At 38.5% G+C, this 22,261-nt stretch overlaps 1 protein-coding gene across 1 annotated transcript; it reads right to left on the bottom strand.

Annotated features, from left to right (window-relative positions):
- Positions 1–11,049: 11,049 nt before the first annotated feature.
- PCGF3 (polycomb group ring finger 3) lies at positions 11,050–20,433 on the bottom strand (the record flags this gene model as incomplete). Its single annotated transcript, XM_009868385.1, has 7 exons — positions 11,050–11,564; positions 12,962–13,042; positions 14,609–14,746; positions 15,929–16,017; positions 16,327–16,437; positions 17,386–17,441; positions 20,337–20,433. Coding segments are annotated over 7 exons (620 nt in total), but the record flags the coding sequence as incomplete, so codon positions are not given.
- Between the last annotated feature and the right edge of the window lie 1,828 nt (positions 20,434–22,261).

Below are 22,261 nucleotides of genomic sequence, written 5' to 3'. Positions count from 1 at the left end.
TCTCGGAGTTCGTGCGTGCTTCTCCACACATGGTCACATGACAGAGCTACAGCTACACCTGCTTTGCTGCCACCTCTCTGATATTCTCTCCTCAATGCCATCCTGTGAACCATAACCACCAAGGGGGATAGATCTGTATTTGTAAAACTGTAACACCATGCCCAGTGCGGTGAGCAATGGACTAGCAACTTGTACAGCTTTCTTCACTCCAAAGCAGCATCAAGAGATCTGGCATACATTTGGTCTGGTCTTGTAGAAGAGCTTGATGGTTTCAACCTCTAGCCCCACCACTCTTTTTACAAAAAGGAGGATAAATTCAGGTATGGTTGGCATCTTGCCTCCTTCCAAGCCTAGCCAGGGTGCACAGATCAGTTGCTCACTCACACAAGAAGCTTGTGAGATGCTTGTGTGTACACCTAGAGCTGGCCTTGTCTTCTCGGAGCAGGAAGCTGCTTTGTGAAAGCAGATAGCATGAGAATGGTTTCCTTTTCCCCTCCTACCGGTGAGGTGAACAAAGGAGCAGGCAAGTCAATCATAGGACCAGCTACATCTCACTAGAGCTTCCTGCACAAGAAGGCCTTGAAGGTGAGAGCGCAGTGACAGGGAATAACCTGCAGAAGCAGGAAGTGGGTCATGCTCTTCAGCTTAAGTCTAGGATACTGCAAAGGTGCCTCAGCTGGCATCAGGCGTTGGAGGGACAGGTGGAACCAGCACCGAAAAGAAGTTTCCTTACAGCTGTAGTTCAGAGCCTGAACAAGCAGCTGCCCGAGGAAGAGAGCAGAAGGGCACACTGTTGTCACACCTCACAATGAGGGAGAGATTCTCCAGTCCCAAGACTCCCAACATAAACTGGCTGCTTGTAAGAGTTTCTCTTGTGCTGTCACATTCAAGAAGCCTAAAGATCGCCAGGTGAATTCACTTGGCAGTACACAGTAGAAATGCTCTGTCACTGAAGGTAGTATAGCTCCATGACAAGTGTTACCTCTAATAAATGTGTAGATGCTGAGACTGCAACATCAAACAGACCATGGATCAGAGTAAGTGACCAGGAAAAGGTGAGGAATGTCGATGAGGCCTCCTCATCTCCTGCAGGAAGACCCCCCCTCCAGACAAACCCATTCAAGCCATCAAAACCAAGGAAGCAAGAGGACAAGACACAAAGCAAGTTGAAATCACACTTTGCTAAGGGGAAGCTTGAGAGATCAGACCGATGATACGGAGATGCCAGTCAGCTATGGAAAATGCTGAAGAAGGGAGCCATCTAGTATCTCAGAACTGTGAACTTTCTTCAGGGCAATGTGAGATTCCACAATTGCCCATCACAGAACCCAAACTCCCCTGCTAGCAACGCAAGTCTCAATGTGTTTAGCCTCCAACCATTCTAAAACTAGCAAAGTTTCTCTAAGACTTTGTGAATCTGAGTAGAATTATCTACACCTTGTCTGAACACAAGTATCCTCTAATCCCAAAACCTAGAAGAGCAATGGTGAAACAATCCCTGTCCTATCAAAATGCACACAGATTTGGGATTGCTTCTCCAGAATGACAAGCCAGTTGTCTCTCAAGTCAGGTTGCACAAGGTTTGCTGAGATGCCAGTGGTAGAGGGCCCACAAGCAACTACTCAGTATCTTTGTTTCAAACCAGCATTACCACAATTTTCAAGCAATGCCCACTGCTGCAATAAAATCCAGAGACAGCATTGAAGCTGAACAAAGGAAACAGTTGAAATCAGCAGGTCTCTTATGCTGCAGCCGTAGACTGTATTGCTGAAATGAAGCAGAGGAAGGAAGCTTTTCCAGAGGATGTCAAAACAGAACCAGAGGATACATTCTACCACTATACTTTAAGTCTCTTTCTAGGCATTCTCAGAAATCAGCAAAACACATTTAAAACAACAACCCAAGTAATGCTGTCACAATCCATTGCAGCTGGTTACAGAGTGGGAAAACAAAAGTATTTAGAGAGTATCTTGTATTATGAAATACACCAAAGCAGCCTGCTGAGAACTAGAACAGCCAGAAACAGGCACATTATTTGCTGCAGAAGCAGTCAGCATTTTTCACAACACCAATGGAGACCTTTATGAAGGTCTTAGAGCATCTTGATTCAAAGGCTTTGTGTTCTCTTCAACGAAGGAATCAAAATTCAGGCAATGAACAGTGAGCTCTGCATCAAAAGAGAAAATAAGTAAGTAACTAACTAGACAAATAGTCTTAAAGACTTTTATGAAAATGAGCTTCCTTTTCTCAGATATGCAAAGGAACAATTACATGCTACAGGCAGAGGCAGAAGAGGCAAGGCTGTAAAGGGCAGCATAACCTCATGGCAACCACCCAGTCAGTCTTCCTATTGAAGCCAGGTGCTTGGATTTTTGTTCTGTTCTTATTTTCATGGATATGGTGTATGTTTGGATACATTGATGTATAATCACTACATACAATATATGAAGCACAGTCTAATTCAAACCCATCAATCCAACATCTCAATACAGTGACACTACAAGACCAAGAACGTTATCATGTGAAAGACTAGACATGTTTAAATAGAAGCAGCCCACGTGTTACTTTTAGTATGAGAATCTCTCAAGAGTACTCTTGTAAAAGTTTTTCTTAGCTAAGGCCAGGTCACTGCTTGCATTTTCACAGGAAAGCTAATCAAAAGGAAGCTTTGGGGAAAAAAAATCAAGACATGAAAAAGCTAAATGAGGTCCATGCTAGAAGTTAGAGAAATGCAGGAACATTTTTACATATAGGTGCAGAGTTGCGTAACAACTCCGTTCAGACACTTACTCAGATGTGGTATTGGAATAAACTTAACTTGAGTTGAGATCAATTTAATGCTGAGTGACTACGTCTACACCAGAGTTTAAACAGCTGAATTTACCTGAAGTTCACATATTCCATTAGTATGGATTATTTTTTCTGACTGTTCCAATCCAATTGTATGAGGAACAGTGTGGCCGGCACGTTTAGGGATGTAATTCTGCCCCTGTGCTCAGCACTGGTGAGGCCTCACCTCCAGTCCCGTCTGCAGTTCTGGGCCCCTCACTGCAAGAAAGCGGGTCCAGAGGAGAGCAACGAGGCTTGTTAAAGGGACTAGAGAGAAAGTCCTATGAGGAGAGGCTGAGGGAGCTGGGCTTGTTTAGCCTGGAGGAGACTCAAGTGGGACCTCAACACTCTCTACAGCTACCTGAAGGGAAGTTGTAGTCAGGTGGGAGTCGGGCTCTTCTCTCAGGCAACTGGTGACAGAACGAGGGGGCATGGCCTGAAACTGTGTCAGGGAAGGTTTAGGTTGGATCTCAGGAAGCACTTCCTCACAGAGAGGGTGTTCAGACATTGGAATGGACTGCCCAGGGAAGTGGTGGAGTCACCATCCCTGGAGGTGTTTTAAGGCACTTAGTGCCATGATCTAGTCGACGTGGTGGTGCTGGGACATAGGCTGGACTTGATGATCTCAGAGGTCTTTTCCAGCCTCAGCAATTCTGTGATAATGTGTGAATCTCAAGGAACCTCCAAGGAAGTGATTGCATAGAATGGAATAAGAAAATATCAGTTACATATAAACCAGGAAATACCAGTTAGAGCTTTCTCACACTGTATTACCCCATGGGGAAAAAATGTAGTTGACTGCTACTAGCTACAGGACAAGTTTATGCTTTCAGGGCTAGGTAATACGACTATTAGCAAAACCTCTTGTTGTGAGGCTTGGGAATTTCAGTCAAACTGGAATTGTTTTAACCATTATTTGATGAGGAACATTTTCAGGTAATGAAGAGAATTAGTTCAGTTCCATCATGTATTTCTGTTGTTTAGTTTTTCCACAATGTTTTGCAGTCTAGTTTTAAATTACTCATGGAAACTAACACAAAGTGATGGTAATAAAAGATAAAATATCAGAGACGTTATTTTTTCTGTCCAAATCAAAACCAGAGAACCATCTGAATTCCTACAAGTCCATTTTACATGGAACAATACAAAACATTGACTTACAAAACAATTTTTGCCACAACTATTTCAAAGGTCACATTCACAACAGATGCTGATTGTGTTGCTTAAATCGTTCTTTAAGTAAGGTACATGTGTGCAAACTTGAGCAATTTCTTCATGATATATGTGCCAATTAAAGAGACTACAACTTGTGTAGAGCACTAAAAGACTATGTACTTCCACTTGCATAAAAGAAAGCTTGTCTTCTCTTAACTGTTCCAGCATTTTACAGATGTCAGAAAATCTGTTTATTGAACTCTCATGAAACAGATCCCCTCCGAGCACATCTTCTCCAGACTCCAGTAACAGTTGCTGAAAATACAGAAAGGAAAGCAGGCTGAGCCAGGCCCATCACTGGTTGGTTCAAAGACAGAAGCAACCAGTAGTACAAAGTTCAGCAACATGTCAGAACTACTAATAATGAGAGAATAAAAGATGTAAAAAATTCAATTATTGCTAAATTAGTGCTAACATTTATTCAATTTTGAGTGACTGTACACAGGCAAAGGGACCTGTCTGTGATAACTGCCTCATGCTGGTATTTAAACAAAGCTAGTAAGTGGCAAATGCCTAATCTCTTTAGGACAATTATATGCTGGTGTGTGTCTATATGTATATAGGTACAAATAAGAAATACACATATGAATAAAACCATGACTTCAAGACAGCCCACAGTTGTTGACAATTTCTAATAAGCAAAGAGCAGGAGTAAGAGCCCTTCCTGCCCTCTCAGCATGTACAGAGCAGTTCAGCAGCTATAAGATTGCATTACTGCACATAGACACTGCAAGAAATTCAGCTACTGTAGTATCTGCTTTGCAGCTTTACTTGATTATCTTGACTAGGCATTTCAATTAATTTTACCCAAAAATTGCCCCCACAACTTACCTCTTTTAAGGTATAAAAATAAAACTCAGGGATCTTGAGGGAAAAATCCTCATGAAGTGGGTTAAACACCGATGTTTGTCAAATACCACAGTAGACCAATTAGGTTTCATTAATCAAAATGTCCTTTATCTAAGAGACCTCTTTTCCCTCTAGCAGCTCACTGAAGTAAAATAAAATAAAATCTGAACGTGTATAGATACGCTTTTTGATTTAGCATGCTGCAGTTGGCCCCTGCACACCAACATCCACAGGTAAGATTGAAAGTAACACATACAGGTCGGGTAAATACCTTTCTGTACACAGATACATAAAGACATCAGGACAACCATGGTTCTTCTCTTTGTAGCTGAAGCCATTTTGTTTCCTAACTGGTCACTACATGTATCCTGGTTTTAGCTAAAAATCTCAATTCTGGTTAGTGATTCTTACATTCCAGTTTAGTCTCTTCTAAAAGGCTGCACTTTCTGAAGTCAGCAGCATGTTTTTGCAGACAGTGTGTGCTACTGGCAGTGATAATCTGATGTTTACAGTCACTGCCTGGCACTGGGATGCAGACAGGCTCCTGCTGATACTTACTCCTATAGTGGCCAAGGCCAAGGCTGGCTCTTGTGTGCCACGCTGGGGGTGCCGGGTAGTGAGAGGGGTCACAAGGAAGTAAAAGGTTGCACCTCCAGGGGGTAATAGACAGGACAGGTGACCAATGAGAGTATTCCATTCTGTATATGTCATATTAAGTATAAATTGAGTGATCATTAGAATTTCTGCCTTTTCTCCTTTTCTGCAATGGCCGGTGTCCAAGGAGGACTCCATCCGATCTCCTGCTTTTGATCCGGATCCTGAGTTCCTGAATCCAGCTCCCTGTATCCATCTCCTGCCGCGACTGAGCCTGGGGCTGCCCCAGCGCCTCCTGCTCTGCAGCACCAGTGGGGATTGCTACGGGGGCGGCAGCGGGGGAGGAATCAGGTTCGATATTGGGCTTACATACAATTGTATATAGTTCTTAATTTTTATCATTTCACCATTATTTCCATTATTGTTTCATTAAAGCTGTTCAATTTTTTTTTTTTCCTAACCCATAAGTCTCTCTGCCTCATCCCTTCCCGTTTGGAGGGGAGAGAGTGTTAAGAGAGCATCTGTCCGCGTGGCTGGCCCAGCCCTAACCTGCAACAACATGCCACATACTTGTCACAGACACAGACCTACCGCCGCTCTGTGCAGTGGAGTACTACGTTAGCCCTGCTTGTATTTTGAGTAAAAGGCTGATTACAACAATGCAATGCCACACTACCATTGTTTCAGCCATGTAGTGCTTGTTTGGAGCTATAGTGTGACAGCCAGTTTCTTATGTTCTCAGGGAAAAATGGGATAATAACTTCCAGCCTGACAATATTTCAGTTAGTTTCTCTGCTTTTATTAACAAGCATATAATATTAATTGGCAAAACACCAGATACAAGCTTCACTATCATAAAATCAAAACATTAAGCAATAATCCCAAAAGGCTTTTTCAGACAAAACTAGCCACCAATAGTACAAAAATTACACAGCAACACAAAGCATAAAAAATGTAAAATTTAAAATTAAGCTAAGCCAAAAATATGGTTTTACACTGTGACAGTTCCAGAATCTTTATTATGCCACGTATGAGGATAAAGGCTTAGTGGCTGCACTGGCTTATTGTCCCTTAAATGTAAAATAATATTGTTGCAGAAGGAAAGGACAAACACTCCTTTTTTTTCCAGGCCAAGTCACTTGAATTCACAATTCCACTAAACCAGTGCTTTAAGCTTCATAAAAAAATGAGAAAAAAACCAATGGAAACATCAGTAATCAAAAATCAGGCCTCCCTCCTTCAACCATACCTAACAGTTTTCATGAATGATCCTGGTGGTTTCCATGGGAGCATCCAGGTTATTAGTAAAGTCAACAGTGTAAGTGGTCACAGAATCTGACATTTAGTTTCTACTGTACCACTACAATCTGGACAAGTCATTGTGGCTTCAAAAGATTTCCAAGAAACCCTAAGGATGATCAAATATGGATCAAGTAGCAGGACCAGAGCTTTAATTATATACAAATAAACTGTAACTGCACAACAAAACAGTACTATTGACTTGCCAAAAGATGCAAGTTCATAGAAGGTGTTTTTTGTACTGACCGCAAGCTTTTTATTAAAGTGGAGATTGAAGCATTGTTCCATGTTCCTTAATGGTTTTATTTCTGCAACTTTTTAGTTAATTACATCTTATGTAGACAGTCTAGTGTATGGGACGCTTTTTTGCTCTGTTACCAGCTTCAGCCGGACTAACTGAAGTGCAGGTTGCGTTAACATTTTCCATGAAACATCTAAACTGAAGAAATGACTGCCTGAGGAAATACAGAAACTTGCTTTTTCTGTAGTTAAGCCTCCTGTACCAAATGCATTTTAAGTACTTACTAAGATTCATCTTGCTGATGTACAGATTGGTTGGCTTTCTCCTGTTACAGTTAGCTCAATGGCAAGATGCATAATGATGTAAAATAGGCTAGTTGTATGTTTATCATCCAGTAGAAAAAATCAATGAATCTCCTAGGACTAACTATATAGTTATAAAGACAATAAGAACCAGATAAGCTTTCAAAGGCTCATAGCCTATTGGGAAAAAATAGCACCATCACAGTTGTAGTCTGATATTTTTTATGGTCCCATATCGATGTATACTTCTTGCAACGCAATTCTTACCTAGGTCATTGCTCCTGCTTGTAAAAAGGCTTTTTAGCTAGTAAATTTCCACCAGGCTCTCACTTCAGTATCCCCAGAGGCTATAGTGTTGTGTACACTATTGCACAACCAACAGAAACAAATATTCTCAGGTTTGATGGTACACAAATATACCAGACATAACAATGGCACAAAACATTTTCAGGCAGGCTGCAAGTCTTGGCAATTGCTTCCACAAGTCACATTTAGGTTTCTTGCAAGAACATTTATTTAAAAATATAACTGACAGATAGTTTGTGTACTTACACAAATTTTAATCCCGCACTTCACTCTTAAAAGAAAAGAAGGAAAAATAAACAAACAGCCTCCCCAAATAATAATCAAATAAAGCCCCATCTGAACAAGTGAGAAAAGCCATCTACATTCCTTTTAAATTTCATGGTTAAGTAGATGCTACATATACGATTTAAATATATGCCTAATAAATGCATGTTTCAAACCTATTGCACAAAAGCATGAATAATGCTCTTTATCCATAAAAACCAAAAACATACAAATAAAAGCTACTCAAACTCAATGTAAAAGAAGAAGCTTGTAAAAACATTGTACAATTTCATTTTATATGCCCGTAGATAAAGCTAGACCATGGAAACCAAAAATACTTGGATGGCAAAATAAGACAGAAGGCTTAAATAAATAATTTTATAAAGTTAAAATTTAAAACCACAAATCTTATTTAAATTCTATATTATATATTCTATCTGAATTCTCTATTTTTAATGAAACAACATTTAATGAGACTCTGAGCCTGGGTGATTCATCGGTCTCATTGGTGCCAAGACTAAAGCAACAAGATTCTCCTTTATTGCGATTATTTACCAGCGTAAGCAATGATGAAAACTACTTCACAGTAATGGCATCTTCACAAAAGCCAGAATAAACTAATGTGATCTCACTAGGACTAAGAGGCATCAATGCTTAGTCCAACTTTTAGTATCAGGGTTATTTTACCTAACATAATGTTGATATAAATTGTCTCTTAAGGTTCACATAAGTGAAACAAGGCTCTGACCCAAAGGAGACCTCCCTCTGACCTCAATTCAGTTGCACTGCAGTCTTTCAGTAAGGCTGAAGGAAATAAATACATGGTCTAGACAGTCACATCCTTCCTGAAGTAAAAGTTTCTGTAGCAAAGATGTTGTGACGTGATTTAGAAAAATAACTGTGTGGGGTTTGGGGGCTTTTGGTTTGGTTTTTTTTTTAAAATCACATTAAACACAATGCAAAGGCAGTTATACACAAGTATGAGCCAAAAAAACCCCCAAACCAACTAGCTGTAGGTATGAATACTGGCTTGAGTTTAGGTATACATATAGGTATAAAGAGAGTTTTCAATATATTGATAGCACCATATAGAATTCAAGTGACTCTCAAGATGGTTATAAACTCCTAAATATATGTTCTGTACTGTAGATTGTTACAGCAAGAGATAGATTTGAAAGGCTTCTGAATTTGCGTGTTTGTAACTAATATCTCAGTTGCACACAGAAAGTACTTAAATCCCAATATACTTCAACAGCACTGCATCAATATCTAGTTGTAGAAGAAGTTTCTGCAGTATGCACACTCTGAGGTAGACAGATCTCACACACACACACACACACATATATATATATATTTGTTTTATGTATATATATGTCCTGACTAAGGTGGTTCATTGTAACACTGCCTGGCACCTTTGATTTTATGCCTACATCAGATACAGGCAGTGTCTGTACACTTGGGGCGCACAGAGGGTGTATTCTCACAGCCTTATTCATATTCTCAGTGCCTCAGTGGCTGAAGGAAGTCCCTTATTTACACATGAACAGCTCCAGAAAGGTCAAGTATGTGAGTTTGTGTACACATTCATACCAGCTGCATTCAAATAATGTAAAGACAGAAAAAAAACCCAAATGCACGTATCTGATTCCACAAACAGTAAGACCAAAGCAGAGCCAAGTTTAATTCTATTGCTTATGTCTACGCACACACCTCCCCTCCCCTACAAACCCAGCCACCGAGCCCAGATGTGGAGTTCTGTGTAACCCAAACATTCAAGTGAAGCTATCCTATTCCCTCATCCCCAGGGACAGCAGCATTTTTTGGGCTCTGTGTGGCTTTCCATCTCCACAGTTCAGTATGCCCACTTTCACTCTCTGCTTCCATACTTTTTTATTTTCTTCCCATTCACATCCGTGGCTAATTACAAACGACGAACCCTGTTTTCAAAGGCAAACAGAAGTTGGAACATCCCTTCTGCTGAGAAAGGAGCATTGAAGACTCCAAAGGAGTCACAGGACAAATGCTGAGGAATGTGGTGCTTTGAAAACTTGAGGAAAAGGATTTAAAAAGGTCTTACAGTATCAGCTTCCTAGCAGAAGAGGGAGAGGAGCATAGCAGGGCAGTTACAGGCAAACTTGTTTTCTTATACACAGATAATTTATCAAAAAATAACAGGGTTTAATAACAACTAGCGCTTTCAGCTGACTGGAAACCTCTTCAAAAAATCAGAAAGTTAACTATTTCCAGCTGCTAGTAATATGGCACAGCCTGTTTTCAGTGGCTTGACATCTGTGGCAGACAAAATACACAATTACACTACATATGCTATACTGTGCACAGCTTGCAGAAATCACTTTCAACTACTGTTTTTAAGAAGTCAACTATTTAAAAAAGCATTACAAAAAGTGTAGTAAACCCTGCTGTGCCACTGAGGGTGCATTCTACAACATACATAGTTATATGTGTCCATAGATGTATGCACATATACATCTAAATGCATGTGTATTACCTTGCATTCATTAGACCTGATGCAAGCAAAATAATTATCAGTTAAGGCCAGAAGGTGCTAAAATAATCTTATCTGACACTCCACCCCCTCCATCCCCTTCAAGACATCTAGGAATTGCGCTGAAGAAAATGCTATGGTTTCATAAGAAAACAGGTAAAGAAAATATACCAGCTGCTCATAATCACCTGAGGAATTTTCAATTAGTGAAATGAAAACTGTGCACTATCACCCACAGTTACCCAAGAGACAGTGTTTCAATAGCTAGTGAGAGCAAATTCTCACTAAATGAAAAACTGATTTCTGCAAGCCAGAACTAACATAAGGAATATTTATTTTTCAAAAAGCTCACAAATCTAGCACTTCTGAGTATTTGTCATTATGTGGTGCAATTTATGCCACAGCAAAATATCAGGGTACATTAAAATCAACTGAAAATACTTCTATTAATCTTACCAAATTAACATGCATAGGGGCATATCAAAACTTTACTAAAGCACAAAGTGAGGGAGAGCAATAACTGGGCAAAAATGACAAACTTCTTGACTTCCCAGATCTTCAGAAGTTCTCAATGCAGCATAATAAATTATAATCAGTCACTATATCATTAGGTATGTTCAATGCTCTACAGAATAACTTGAATAAAGCCAACGCAATCAGTCATACTACATAAGACAATAACACTTTGCAAAAATATAGTTTTTAAAGATTCAGAATGTGAAAAGTAACTAAATGCAACACGGTGTCAAAAACAACATTTTTAAATCGTCCCATGACATTCTAACTTATTTCTGTGTAACTGCAAGAGATAAATCAGGCTGAGCAACATGGAACTGTGAAGTGTTTTCAGTATCTGTAAAACAGTGCTGGTAGTGTCTTGCTGAGTTGCGACTTCTTTCTTCCATACAAAAAAAAGTATAAATATTTTCAGTCCAAAAATCTAGGTAATTCATCCCTAGAAGACATATTCAGAAGGACAGTCTGCTATGAAAGCCCTACAGTCTTCCAAAATTATTCGTCTGGTTTGTGTCCTGTGATTAGTGATGCACTTAGAAGGTGCCAGATGATAGTCTCTGCAAAAAACTCTGTCCAGAAGGACAATAAAGTTCTCTTAGAGCAAGTCCATTTTGGGTCTGTAATGTAGCAGTAGAGGTGCTTTCTGCAAGACAGGAATATCAGGTAAGGAACAAAACTAGAAATAATCCTGCACCAAGGAGTTCTGTGTCTCATGTGAAGAACTGCTTCCTCTTGTTTGTTCTGGACCTCCCCCTTCCCAGTTTCATTTTACAACCCCCACCTCTCTCACTTGAGAAGGCAGTTTACAGTTCCCTTGTTTCCTTTTCCATGTAACTCACAAGTGCGTAATTTCCATGATAAAGCTGACAGCAGACTTGTAGAGATGCACATCAATTTGATGCTCTTTTTTGGTTCTCTTCCCGCTGCCCCTCCCCTCCCCAAATCCCCAGCGTTTGCTTTGTAACCTTTTATATTTATCTACATAAAACTTAAGGTGCTCATTAATCACCTGCGACTCAGAACTATCCTACACAACCACAATATTGCCAGTGCACTGCTACAGCACTACTCAAATCCCTTTCCAGGCCATTCAGGAACATTCTATGAAACAGATTCCAGCAGGATTCCACTCATGACCTCTCTGCATTTCAAAGGCTCATCACTGACTTCTATCTGTGACTGTTATGCAAGTCAATTATTTTCCGACACAAAGACGGAAAAAATGCTTCCTTATTCCTACTTGCAATTCTTCTAGATATGCATGCAAAGCCATCAAGTGCTTTTACCCCAGTGTACACTGTATGCTCGGGCTGTGTTGCTTTTTCTTACGAATACTAACTCCTAGTTCAAATATCCCCAAATACACATATACTGATTCTGTAGTTGTGACTTGCCTCCAAAGTGTTCAATTTCACAATTAATTTTTACACCCATTTCACCTGATCTGCTGTTACTAATGGGAATGAAAGATCTGCTGTTTACTATTTGGTTTTAAGGAAGTTGTTTAAAGAAACTACAATAAGCAAGTCAAAGATGTACTCAAACATTTTTAACAGCCTTGTTTATGTCTTCTAAATGCTGCTAGGAATTTCCTTAACTAAAGCAGACAACCATTTCAGTTACTGGTTCTTCTTTAGAAGTAAAACACGCTTCTTCAGCCACAGAAGAGAACAATGTTGAAAATTTCTGCCTTTTCTTCATCACAATCACCTTGCTCACTTATGTGGATTAAAACGAGTTTTACACAAAATAGCTAAAAAATAATACTTTTTTGTGACTTCCACTTTCTTTGTCAGACTTGGTAACAATTTGACAGCTGATAGTGTGTCCCCTTTTTCCTTTCAATTAATACTTAATTCCCCTTTCCTTTATTTTCTTGGAAACAAAATTAATACTTGGTGTTTAAGGATGCTGTATTAGATAATTATTAAAGTATCATTTTATCGAGTATGTAATCGCTGCAGTATAATTCCCAATTATGCCTATTTAATAAACATTATATTTGACCACTTCATGATTTACTTGGAACCACTGTCATACCTTAAATCTCCATCTAGTAACAACTACAAACTTGAGCGTGTGGTCCTTGCCAAGAATCTCTTCATTGCATAATATGTCCAGCTGACAAAACAAAGACAACAACAGTTAATTCATTGTGACAGAGTACATTAAACAATATATTTCAAATGTTTGACACTTTTTTTGTTTTTCTGAAGACACTGCAACAGTTCATTTTGCAGTTGTTATGCAGACAAAAATAGTACTACGAGAGAAAAGAATGTCTCTTCTCAAACTGCTGAAAAAACATGTCTGTGCATATTAGGAAAAACTGTGTGAACTGGACTCTGCTGTTTGATTTACCTTTCCAAGCAGCACTAATGTGTTCCCCGAAGTTACACATGCTTTTAAAAGGCCCAGTAAAATGATTACAGAGACAGAATTCAAAAACCTCAAAGAAAGTTCTGTTATTTGATATACTACAAACATTTTTTACCTAACACCAACAAGCTAGCTTTCTGCCACAAGGATACATTTTCCAAAAAAACCTGTCTGCCACCTCCTTCACGTATTATATTTATGCATGTTTTACAGATACTCAATAGCTAGTTTTACTTTTCTATCTCAGTGTTGAAAGATTTTGGTAATAGAAACAATGAGGATAAAAACGTAAAAACCCGAGGCTCATACTAATACAGATCAGTTGATTTACAGTAGCTAAAAACAAAGTAAAACTGTGAACATGCATGAAAATAGTAAAGTGGCTTATATTAACAAAGGTTTACAAACAATCCAGAAAGGCCTGAATGTGCATGCAGTCCACTTACATGACTTACCTGATCAGCAATAACACAAGTCTACAACAAACAGTCAAGTGCCTACTGGTTTGTATTGTGTACAGTTACTCTACTATGTACTCATTACTGGGTACTGGTACACTGGTTACACCACGATTTATGTGCTCTTTAAGAAAGCTGGGAGGGATAGCAAAGGAATAAGCAGCAATCCTAAAAGTTTGCTCCTGCAGTAAAAGCCAAGCAGGTTGTTAAATCACAGACTGGGGCAGTGGACTGGAGGGCTTAAACACACACAAACATCCCCTTCTGAAGTGTGTTACTGCTGGGCTATGGCCAGGAGTCAACCACTTCCAATACATCTGAGGACAAGGAAGGAGATAGAATTTTGTTTCAGGAAGGCTAGTAGAGTTTGGGGGCATACTAACCATAACACTCTGGTCATGGTGGGCAGCAACTTCAGGTTGAGCTTCACTGAGAGCACAGAAAGGAACAAAATATTTGTGATGCTTTCTCCTTAAGCTGGGTTTCAGTAGTGTCAAAGTCTTTGTTATTGTCTGAGTGTCCCCTACACTGAGTGTGAAATCTCTGAAAGGATGGGGTATATCTGACTACAAGTTGTCAAACAAAGTACCTTGCCAGAGTCCATTTCAGCATGTGGAAGCACATAACCAGTCCTTTTAGATCAACTATTTATATATGGATATGAAAAATTAAACTGCAAACTAAGTGGCAAATCCTGTATAGAATCAAGAAAGAAGAAGAAAATAACTACGTAACACAAAATTCAAGAAAAAGTGTATGTTTCTGTTTTCTGGAAATAAAATCAGACAAAAAGACATTCCAGATAACCGCAAAATCGTTTTTGTTTTGTTTTGTTTTTTAAAAAAATTACCTCATTAAAAGAAGAAAGGTTAAGTTTTTTGGCAATGAACTTCTTTAGATGTAAGACTGTTGCTTGTGCTGAGCAACGAATCCATTTTCGTTTCAGTCCACGCAATTTGCTGCTATTGCATTCCAAGCAGATGCTTACCTGAAGGAAAAAGCAAAAGGTTGGCTGGAACAATCTTCTGCAGTCCTCATTATGTACTCCATATGCAATTTTTATGAATACAACAAAGTGGAAAAATACAGTACTACTATTCCTTAAACTGAAATGCCTGCAGTCCTATTAAAAAAACCCAAACATCTTCTAACATCTTGTCAACTTAGTGAGGAGCACTACTGTAATTAAAGTGTTTCTAGACAAAAAACTTCAAGAAAGAGTTTTTTAGGTTGGGACGAGGCTGCTCTGGTACAAATTCAGAGACTGCCAATAGCTCAGGAAGACCCCATGTCAAAAGCTAGAGTAAGATAAACAGTAAGAATATAATTGCCAAGTTTTAATGATTGCTTCTGATATAACTTCCTGCATTTAATGCAAGTTTAGGTTGCAATTCAGAACAGAATTTTAACACATGTTTAAAAAAGAATTTCAAGTTTAAAAAAGAATGGATGTGACATTACATATTTTTAAATTCTAAAGATTATCCCCCCAAAATGTCTCTGTATTTTCTATGCTTCAATTCTCACTTCTTCCTTATCCAGGTATTCATTACTTAGACTAAGATCTTTGTGATTATTTATTTTATGCACTAAGATGATCTAGTACTAGGTACAATCCCTTAGAAAGTTCCCTTACATTTTAATTGGAAAGGAAATTACTCCAAGTTTAATTTACTCTGGCCATATATAACAGGAAAACATAAAAGGAATAGCTCGTTTATCTCAAGAAGACATTTCAGTTGCAAACATGCTTTGTGTTTAAAACTCAATAGTGTCTTAGTATTAGAGTTTTAAAACAAAATAAATGGTTAGTAAAGTCCAGAAGGTTTTATTCATAATTATTGATACATATTCAGGTCAATGCATTACAATAACAATGGGATAAATTCCTTCAGAAGGCGAGACAAATAACCTGAATTTGTTTTGCAAGCAAATAAATAAAGCAAGTAAATACTCAAGACTATCAAACCTTAATGCAAATGTCCTTGACATTCTCCATTCCTGACAAAGCTCAAAGATGAAACTTACGCTTACACAAAAGCATTAGGCAACACTAAATCTTTTTACATAACAGGAAAGAAAAAGTCATTTGAAACAGTTACATTTCCTCTTTGTTAGCTTACTAAAGCTAAAACACAAGATAAAACTAAAACATTCTCTATGAAGTCACCTGTTCATCACTTCGGTGGTAGTCATTATCTTCTTCCTGTTTTTCCTCTGAAGTTTCCTTGCTTGAATTTTCATCCGTTTTAGTTTCACCTTAAAGAAACCAGATATATGGGATAACACTCAGCAGCAGCCTGTAACACTAATACTATAACAGCACAGTTCAGTACTGCAATATAGAAAAAACTCTGTTTTTCCCAAATTGTGCTTATCTGCTTAGGCAACACTAGCTACCAAAAGCCTCAAGCACGAAAGAGGAATACACACAGACCACAAGTAGTGTAGCGTTATAAAACAGTTGTGACTGTACTAAACCATCAGGCACATACCTCCAGCAGGTCTGTTCATCAATTTACTAGCCATCACCCACCCAAGACAGAAAAAAAATAAAGGACCATTTACCATTTCGATGGGAATCTAGGTGCTGTTTTGTAGAACATGTCTCCCCTTTGATGTCCCCTGGAACTTCCATGCCCAGTTTGTGATAAAATTCCCTTTGCTTTTTCATTTCCGCTGTTTAAAATTGTAAATATTAAACCCTGTAATAAAGTTCTAATACAATATTTATGAAGTTATTCTGAATCCCTTCCCTCCTAAGTGAAACAGACTTGCTAACAAGTTGCTGAATTGTCAGTATTTACTATTCTATCTCTGCTGTCATATCGTCATGCCTCATCTTATGTTTCAGAGTTAGAATACTACAAAGTCACCTGTATAGCTACTACTACAGTATCTCATTCTAATAGGAATGTTATTTCAAATACTATACGTTATTTCAAATCCTTCCCACAATATTTGTCAAACCATTGTTTTTGATTTCTCTTACAGTGCTGATTTTCAATATGCTAGAAATAATTTTTAAGTGATAAATCTTATCAATGTTTGAGAGTGTGCTGGTTTTGCAGGTGAAATTGATTAGAACACTCCATTAAATGAGAGTTGTAACATACATTACAACAAACACTTACTGAGCAGTTCCAATAAAGTACTTTAGTTCAACAAATCTTGTCTCAAAGACCATTATGAAAACACAAACTGAAATTCAGTGCTAAGAAAGGACTTACACAGTACAAGAAACTTCTCTGAAAGTAAAAGCTCTTCTGCATTAAACATTCTGATAATACTAGAAAGCTGACACAACAGGTTTAAGTAACCAGTTTAACAAGGACAAATGAGAGTTACAGTGTGTCAACATTCAAAAGCTGAACTACTACTTTGCTCTAGGTAACACTGCGTTTTGAAGAAACAGTCCATCTTTCCTCCTCCCATCCCAACTCCCAATTGCTTCCAGTACAGGTATGAAATTAAACTAATCACTAGAAATGACACAAAGTAAGGAATACAGTATTTTTGCTCAGTCCTCATCCCCCCATTTTAATCACCTGAACCTTTTGGGTTTTTTAAAGTGTTACAGAAGCAGGTGTAAAATGACCTGTAAAAAAAAGTCGTACCACAACCTACCTTCTTGGAGGCCTGGCACAAGTTTGTAAACAATATCTTGCATTGTTCTGTCATGACTAACAAGGAAAAACAAAACCGAAAGTTTAAGTCACCTATCTTGATTCAAAACAACAAAAATTTTCAATTACTAAATTGATGTAAAAGCCCTAAATTCACCTAAGAAGAATTTTAATTCTCAAATAAATATTTGTATCAAACAAGAAAGGATAGTAACATGAAACAAATTATGAAAAAGTACAGGCTAAGACAGAAAACCAAATGAGAAACTGAGAAAGAATAGTCTTGGATATGTGGAGGATGACACCCCATACAACATGGTCTCCTGCATCAAGGCAATTACATCAGTAATCTCAAAATTCTTTGACAACTTTGAGGAAAACTTTTTTAATCACAAAAGATCTGAGGTTTCTAATCATGTGACATGAGCACTTCAAAACACTGGAGACCAATGAACAAGGTACACAAATAGTGACAACTCAAGAGATTTACAATTGACCATTACAATCTTTTATGACACATTACAAAAAGAATCAAAATACCATTAATTCTAAATTAACAGATTTTCAACCAGTATCAATCCCATTTGCCCAGGCTGGGATTTTCAAGTGTCATATATGGGTTGCATGAACATCTCCAAAAATATTTCAGCATGAGTAAATAAGCCATCAGTAATAGATCAGAGATGAGCATATAAGAGCATTCAGAACTGTGAAACAGGAGACATATTTGGTTTACTCATTTTCCAGAGAGAGGGAGATGAACAGGAGTGCAAATTTACATGTTAAGACATATTGTGAAACTCCTGACTGTCCATTCTTCATTAAAAAACCCCAAACATATATCCAAAAGAAGGCTGGGCAAAGGCTAGTTTAGTCTTCAAGAGACAGCATTTTGTAACTAGTGCAGGCAACATTTATCCTTTCAATTGTATTTAATGATCAAGTAGCAAATTCCTCTCTAGCTGGTCTCAAGTGGATGCTGTTTCATGGTCCATGTGGGCACAGAAAACAAGCTTCTGAACCAAGGCACTGGTGTATTCCTGCAGCTTTAAAGAAGACAAACGTGCTGCCTTAAGCTACCATTTACTCATTCTTGCCTACTGGCATCTACTACTTCTTTCAAAGTATACACTCATATAAGGTATTATTAGTGTATCATATAATGCATTATCAGTATATCAGTATTCCTAAAATGCAGAGATGTCATAAACTAGTTTTAGGCTCCTCAGTCAGGATGAGTGGCCAATATAAGTGTGTTCTCAAGGGTTAGGGCCGGGCTAGCCACTAAAAGAATGACAGATGTTACCCAACCCCTCTCCCTCCCTACATGGAAAGAGAAAGGGAATAGGCAGAGGCGCTTACAGACTGGCAAATAAAACTAACACAATTTTAATAAAACAATAACAGTAGTAATAAGAAAACAATGAAAATAAGGAAGTGATGAAATATACACAAAACCAATGTTGAATCCAATTTCCCCCTGACAGCAATCACAATTGAAGCTGCAAAGCAGGCAGGAACCACAGAAACCCCAGGCTCAGCAGCAGATGGGAACTGGACACAGGAGCTGGATTTACTCAGGATCAGGAGCAAGGGAAGAAGAATGGATGGAGTCCTTCTCGGATGCCAGCCATTGAAGAAAGGGGCTTAACCCCCGTGATCCCTCAGATTTATACTGAATATGATGTGCATGGAATGCAGTGCTTTTCTGGTCAGTTTTGGGTCATCTGTCCTGTCCGCTCCACCCAGGAGGTATGATTTTTTCCCTTCCTTTTGACTGTTTTACTTCCCAGCACCCCCAACATAGCACATCAAGATTTAGCAGTGACCTTGGTTACTAGAAGAGCAAGCGTAAGTCAGAGCCTTTCTGCATACCAAGTCTTGGTAGTAAGTACAAACATCAGGCGTTATCACTTCCAGCAGCAGACACTGTCTGCAAAACATGCTGTTTATTTCAGAAGGTGCAGCCTCTTAGAAGAGACTAAGCTGAAAAGTAATAGCACTGAATAGAATTGGTTCTGTTTAGCTCAAACCAGGACAGTACATCAACAGTTTTCTGTAAAGGTGAAGAAAAGTCGGGGTCATTTTCTAAAAGCATTGCTTCAGAAGTTGTAGCACTGAGAAAGGAACATTGAAAACTTCCACAAAGGAAAACAAACTTCTATGAAAAATAAGCAAAACAAAACTGGTATGTAACAGCTAATACATATGCACTGTCACAATAGATTTTCATCAGAAAAAGTTACTACAGTTCAGTAAAATGAAAGGAAAGCACTGAAGGAACACAAAGCGAATGTCTTTACTGAAAACAAATGAAAAAAACAAACACAGAACTACTTAGTAAAAAAAAGGAAAACAATGAATAATACCACATTCATGTTAGATCAGAAAGTGAGCACACTGTGTAGGGATTAAAATAGAACAAAGAACAAGGTTGTTCCATTCTAGAGATTAAAGCCACTGTTCTCATATTTTTGCTGACATATTCTTACATGTTCCTATGAAATAAGCATGTATTTGAAAGATTAACTGAACAACAAAGCTGACAATTTTTTATTTCATTAGTCTGTCAGACACTGAAAAGCACTCTTCAGTGGAGTCTATTTTGAGGATTTTGCAACAGTGTAATTTCTACAGCTTCACGTATATAACTTTTATGACCCAAGTATACAAAATGAGGGATAACTAAATCCCATTAAAACTCACACAAAAATTAAACAGTAAAATGCATACTTCACTTGCTTTTAAGTTTGGAAGAAGGTAGCAGATGTCAAGGAGTTGCAAATTCAGAGCAATATTTGATCCCATATATATCCTCATTCACCTTCCAACTTTTTTTTCAAATGTTTAACAAGCTCCTAAGCAAGTAAAATATAGGAAAAAGCCATGCTGTGTTTATAAGGCTGAAACAGTGTAGTGTGAAGCTAGCTGCACTTCTGCTTTCATACTTACCCAATATACTGTAATGGGTGGCTCTGATGTATAACAATTCTACAGGTTGGACAGGTGTTGTTTTCCTCCAAGTACTTCACTAGGCAGCTTCTACAGACTGGTAACAAGTGCATTAATGATTAAAAAGAAAATAAAGAAGCATAATTTAAAAAAAAGTTAGTTTTTATACAGTCAGAGAAATGAACTTTACTGAAATTTACATAAAGTTCACTTTTTATGTGAATTAAGCATGATGTCTAAAAATGCAGAATACAGTTTTCAGTATCTTTCATTAGTGTTCTTGATACAGGGAAGAGATGCGCCAGAATTAAGATACCTGTATCTAGATTAAAAAAAGCATACAACACAGTCCCACTCTGGAATTTACTAGAAGAAGCAACTCCTGGCAAGTCAACATCACACCGCTTGCACCATTCAGCTTGTGCAGATATTACAGAAACTATACGCCATTAAGATACCAAGCTTATTTGCTTTAACCGTAGCCACTTACAGAAGTGTACTATGGTGTCAAGGGTTAGGGCTGGGCAAGCCACAAACGAATGACAGATGCTCTATATTAACGCCTTTTCTTAACCAAAGGGAAAGGAAAAGGGAATAAGGCAGAGGACTTAGAGACTGGAAAAGAAAACTAATACAGCTTCAGTGAAACAGTAATAGTACTACTAAGAAAATTATGAAATTAATTAACTATATACAATATCAATATCGAACCCAGAAAGCTCTCCTGCCCCCTACCTACCCCCATCACCACTGATGCTGCAAATCAGACAGGCACTGTGGAAATCCCATACTGAACACTGCAGCAGATGGGAACCGGTTTCAGGAGCTGGATTTGGGAACTCAGGATCAGGAGCGAGGGGAGAAGAATGGATGGAGTCCTCCTCGGATGCCAGCCATTGAAGAAAAGGGCTTAAGCCCTGTGATCCCTCAGATTTATACTGAATATGACGTGCAGGGAATGGAGTACTTTTTTGGTCAGTTTTGGGTCATCTGTCCTGTCCGCTCCTCCCAGGAGGTATGACTTTATACTTTACAGCACTCCGACGTGGCACACAAGATTTAGCAGTGACCTTCGTTTCTATAGGAGCAAGTATAAGCAAGAGCTTTTTCTACATATCAGTCCTTGGTAGTAACTATAAACATCAGGTGTTATCACTTCTAGAAACAGATACTGCCTGCAAAAATATGCTGCTAACTTCAGAAAGTGCAGCCTCTTGGAAGAGACTGAGCTGAAAGCTAAAATTATTGAAAATAATTAGTTCTGTTTAGCTCAAACCAGGGTAAGTGGCAATGAACCCAATAAAAAAAAATAATTCCAAAGTTAGAGACTTTTTAAAAGAAAAAAAATTTTCAAAAAGTGGATATCCAGGTGATAATTCTAACTTTTACAGAGTATACTACAGTTAAACTTCCACCAGAAGAAAAAAATACATGGGCACAGATGCTCAGTATTTGAAAAACATCCTGTTAGAGAGTTGCTAAAGCAACTGTTCATTATAAAGCTGCATGTTTTTGGAAGTGTTTCCATACGCATGCACACAACCATTTGTATCTCGTTCAAAGTAAAGTACTTCACTTTCCCCCACTCACCATACTCCGGAATCTGTACTCATAATACACACTACTATATGATACCCTGATTCACTTTAAATTACAATTAAATTCAAGAGTGTAGAAAAAGCAGATTGAGGAAGCTGACTTTGTCCCTCTACTCCACTCTCACAAGACCCTGGCTGAACTACCGCCTTCAGCTCTGGAGCTCTCAGCACAAAAAAGATGGGGACCTGTTAGGGCAGGTCCAGAGGAGGGCCACAAAAATGATCAAAGGGCTGGAAGACCTGTCCCACGAAGAAAGGCTGAGAGTCAGAATCACAGAATGTTGGGGGCTGGAAGGGACCTCGAGAGATCATCTACATCAGCCCCCC

This window comes from Apaloderma vittatum, unplaced genomic scaffold (assembly GCF_000703405.1).
Source record: "Apaloderma vittatum isolate BGI_N311 unplaced genomic scaffold, ASM70340v1 scaffold18074, whole genome shotgun sequence".
NCBI lineage: Eukaryota > Metazoa > Chordata > Aves > Trogoniformes > Trogonidae > Apaloderma > Apaloderma vittatum.
The sequence above is the reverse complement of the archived record's forward strand: the minus strand, read 5'-3'. Positions and strand labels throughout refer to the sequence as shown.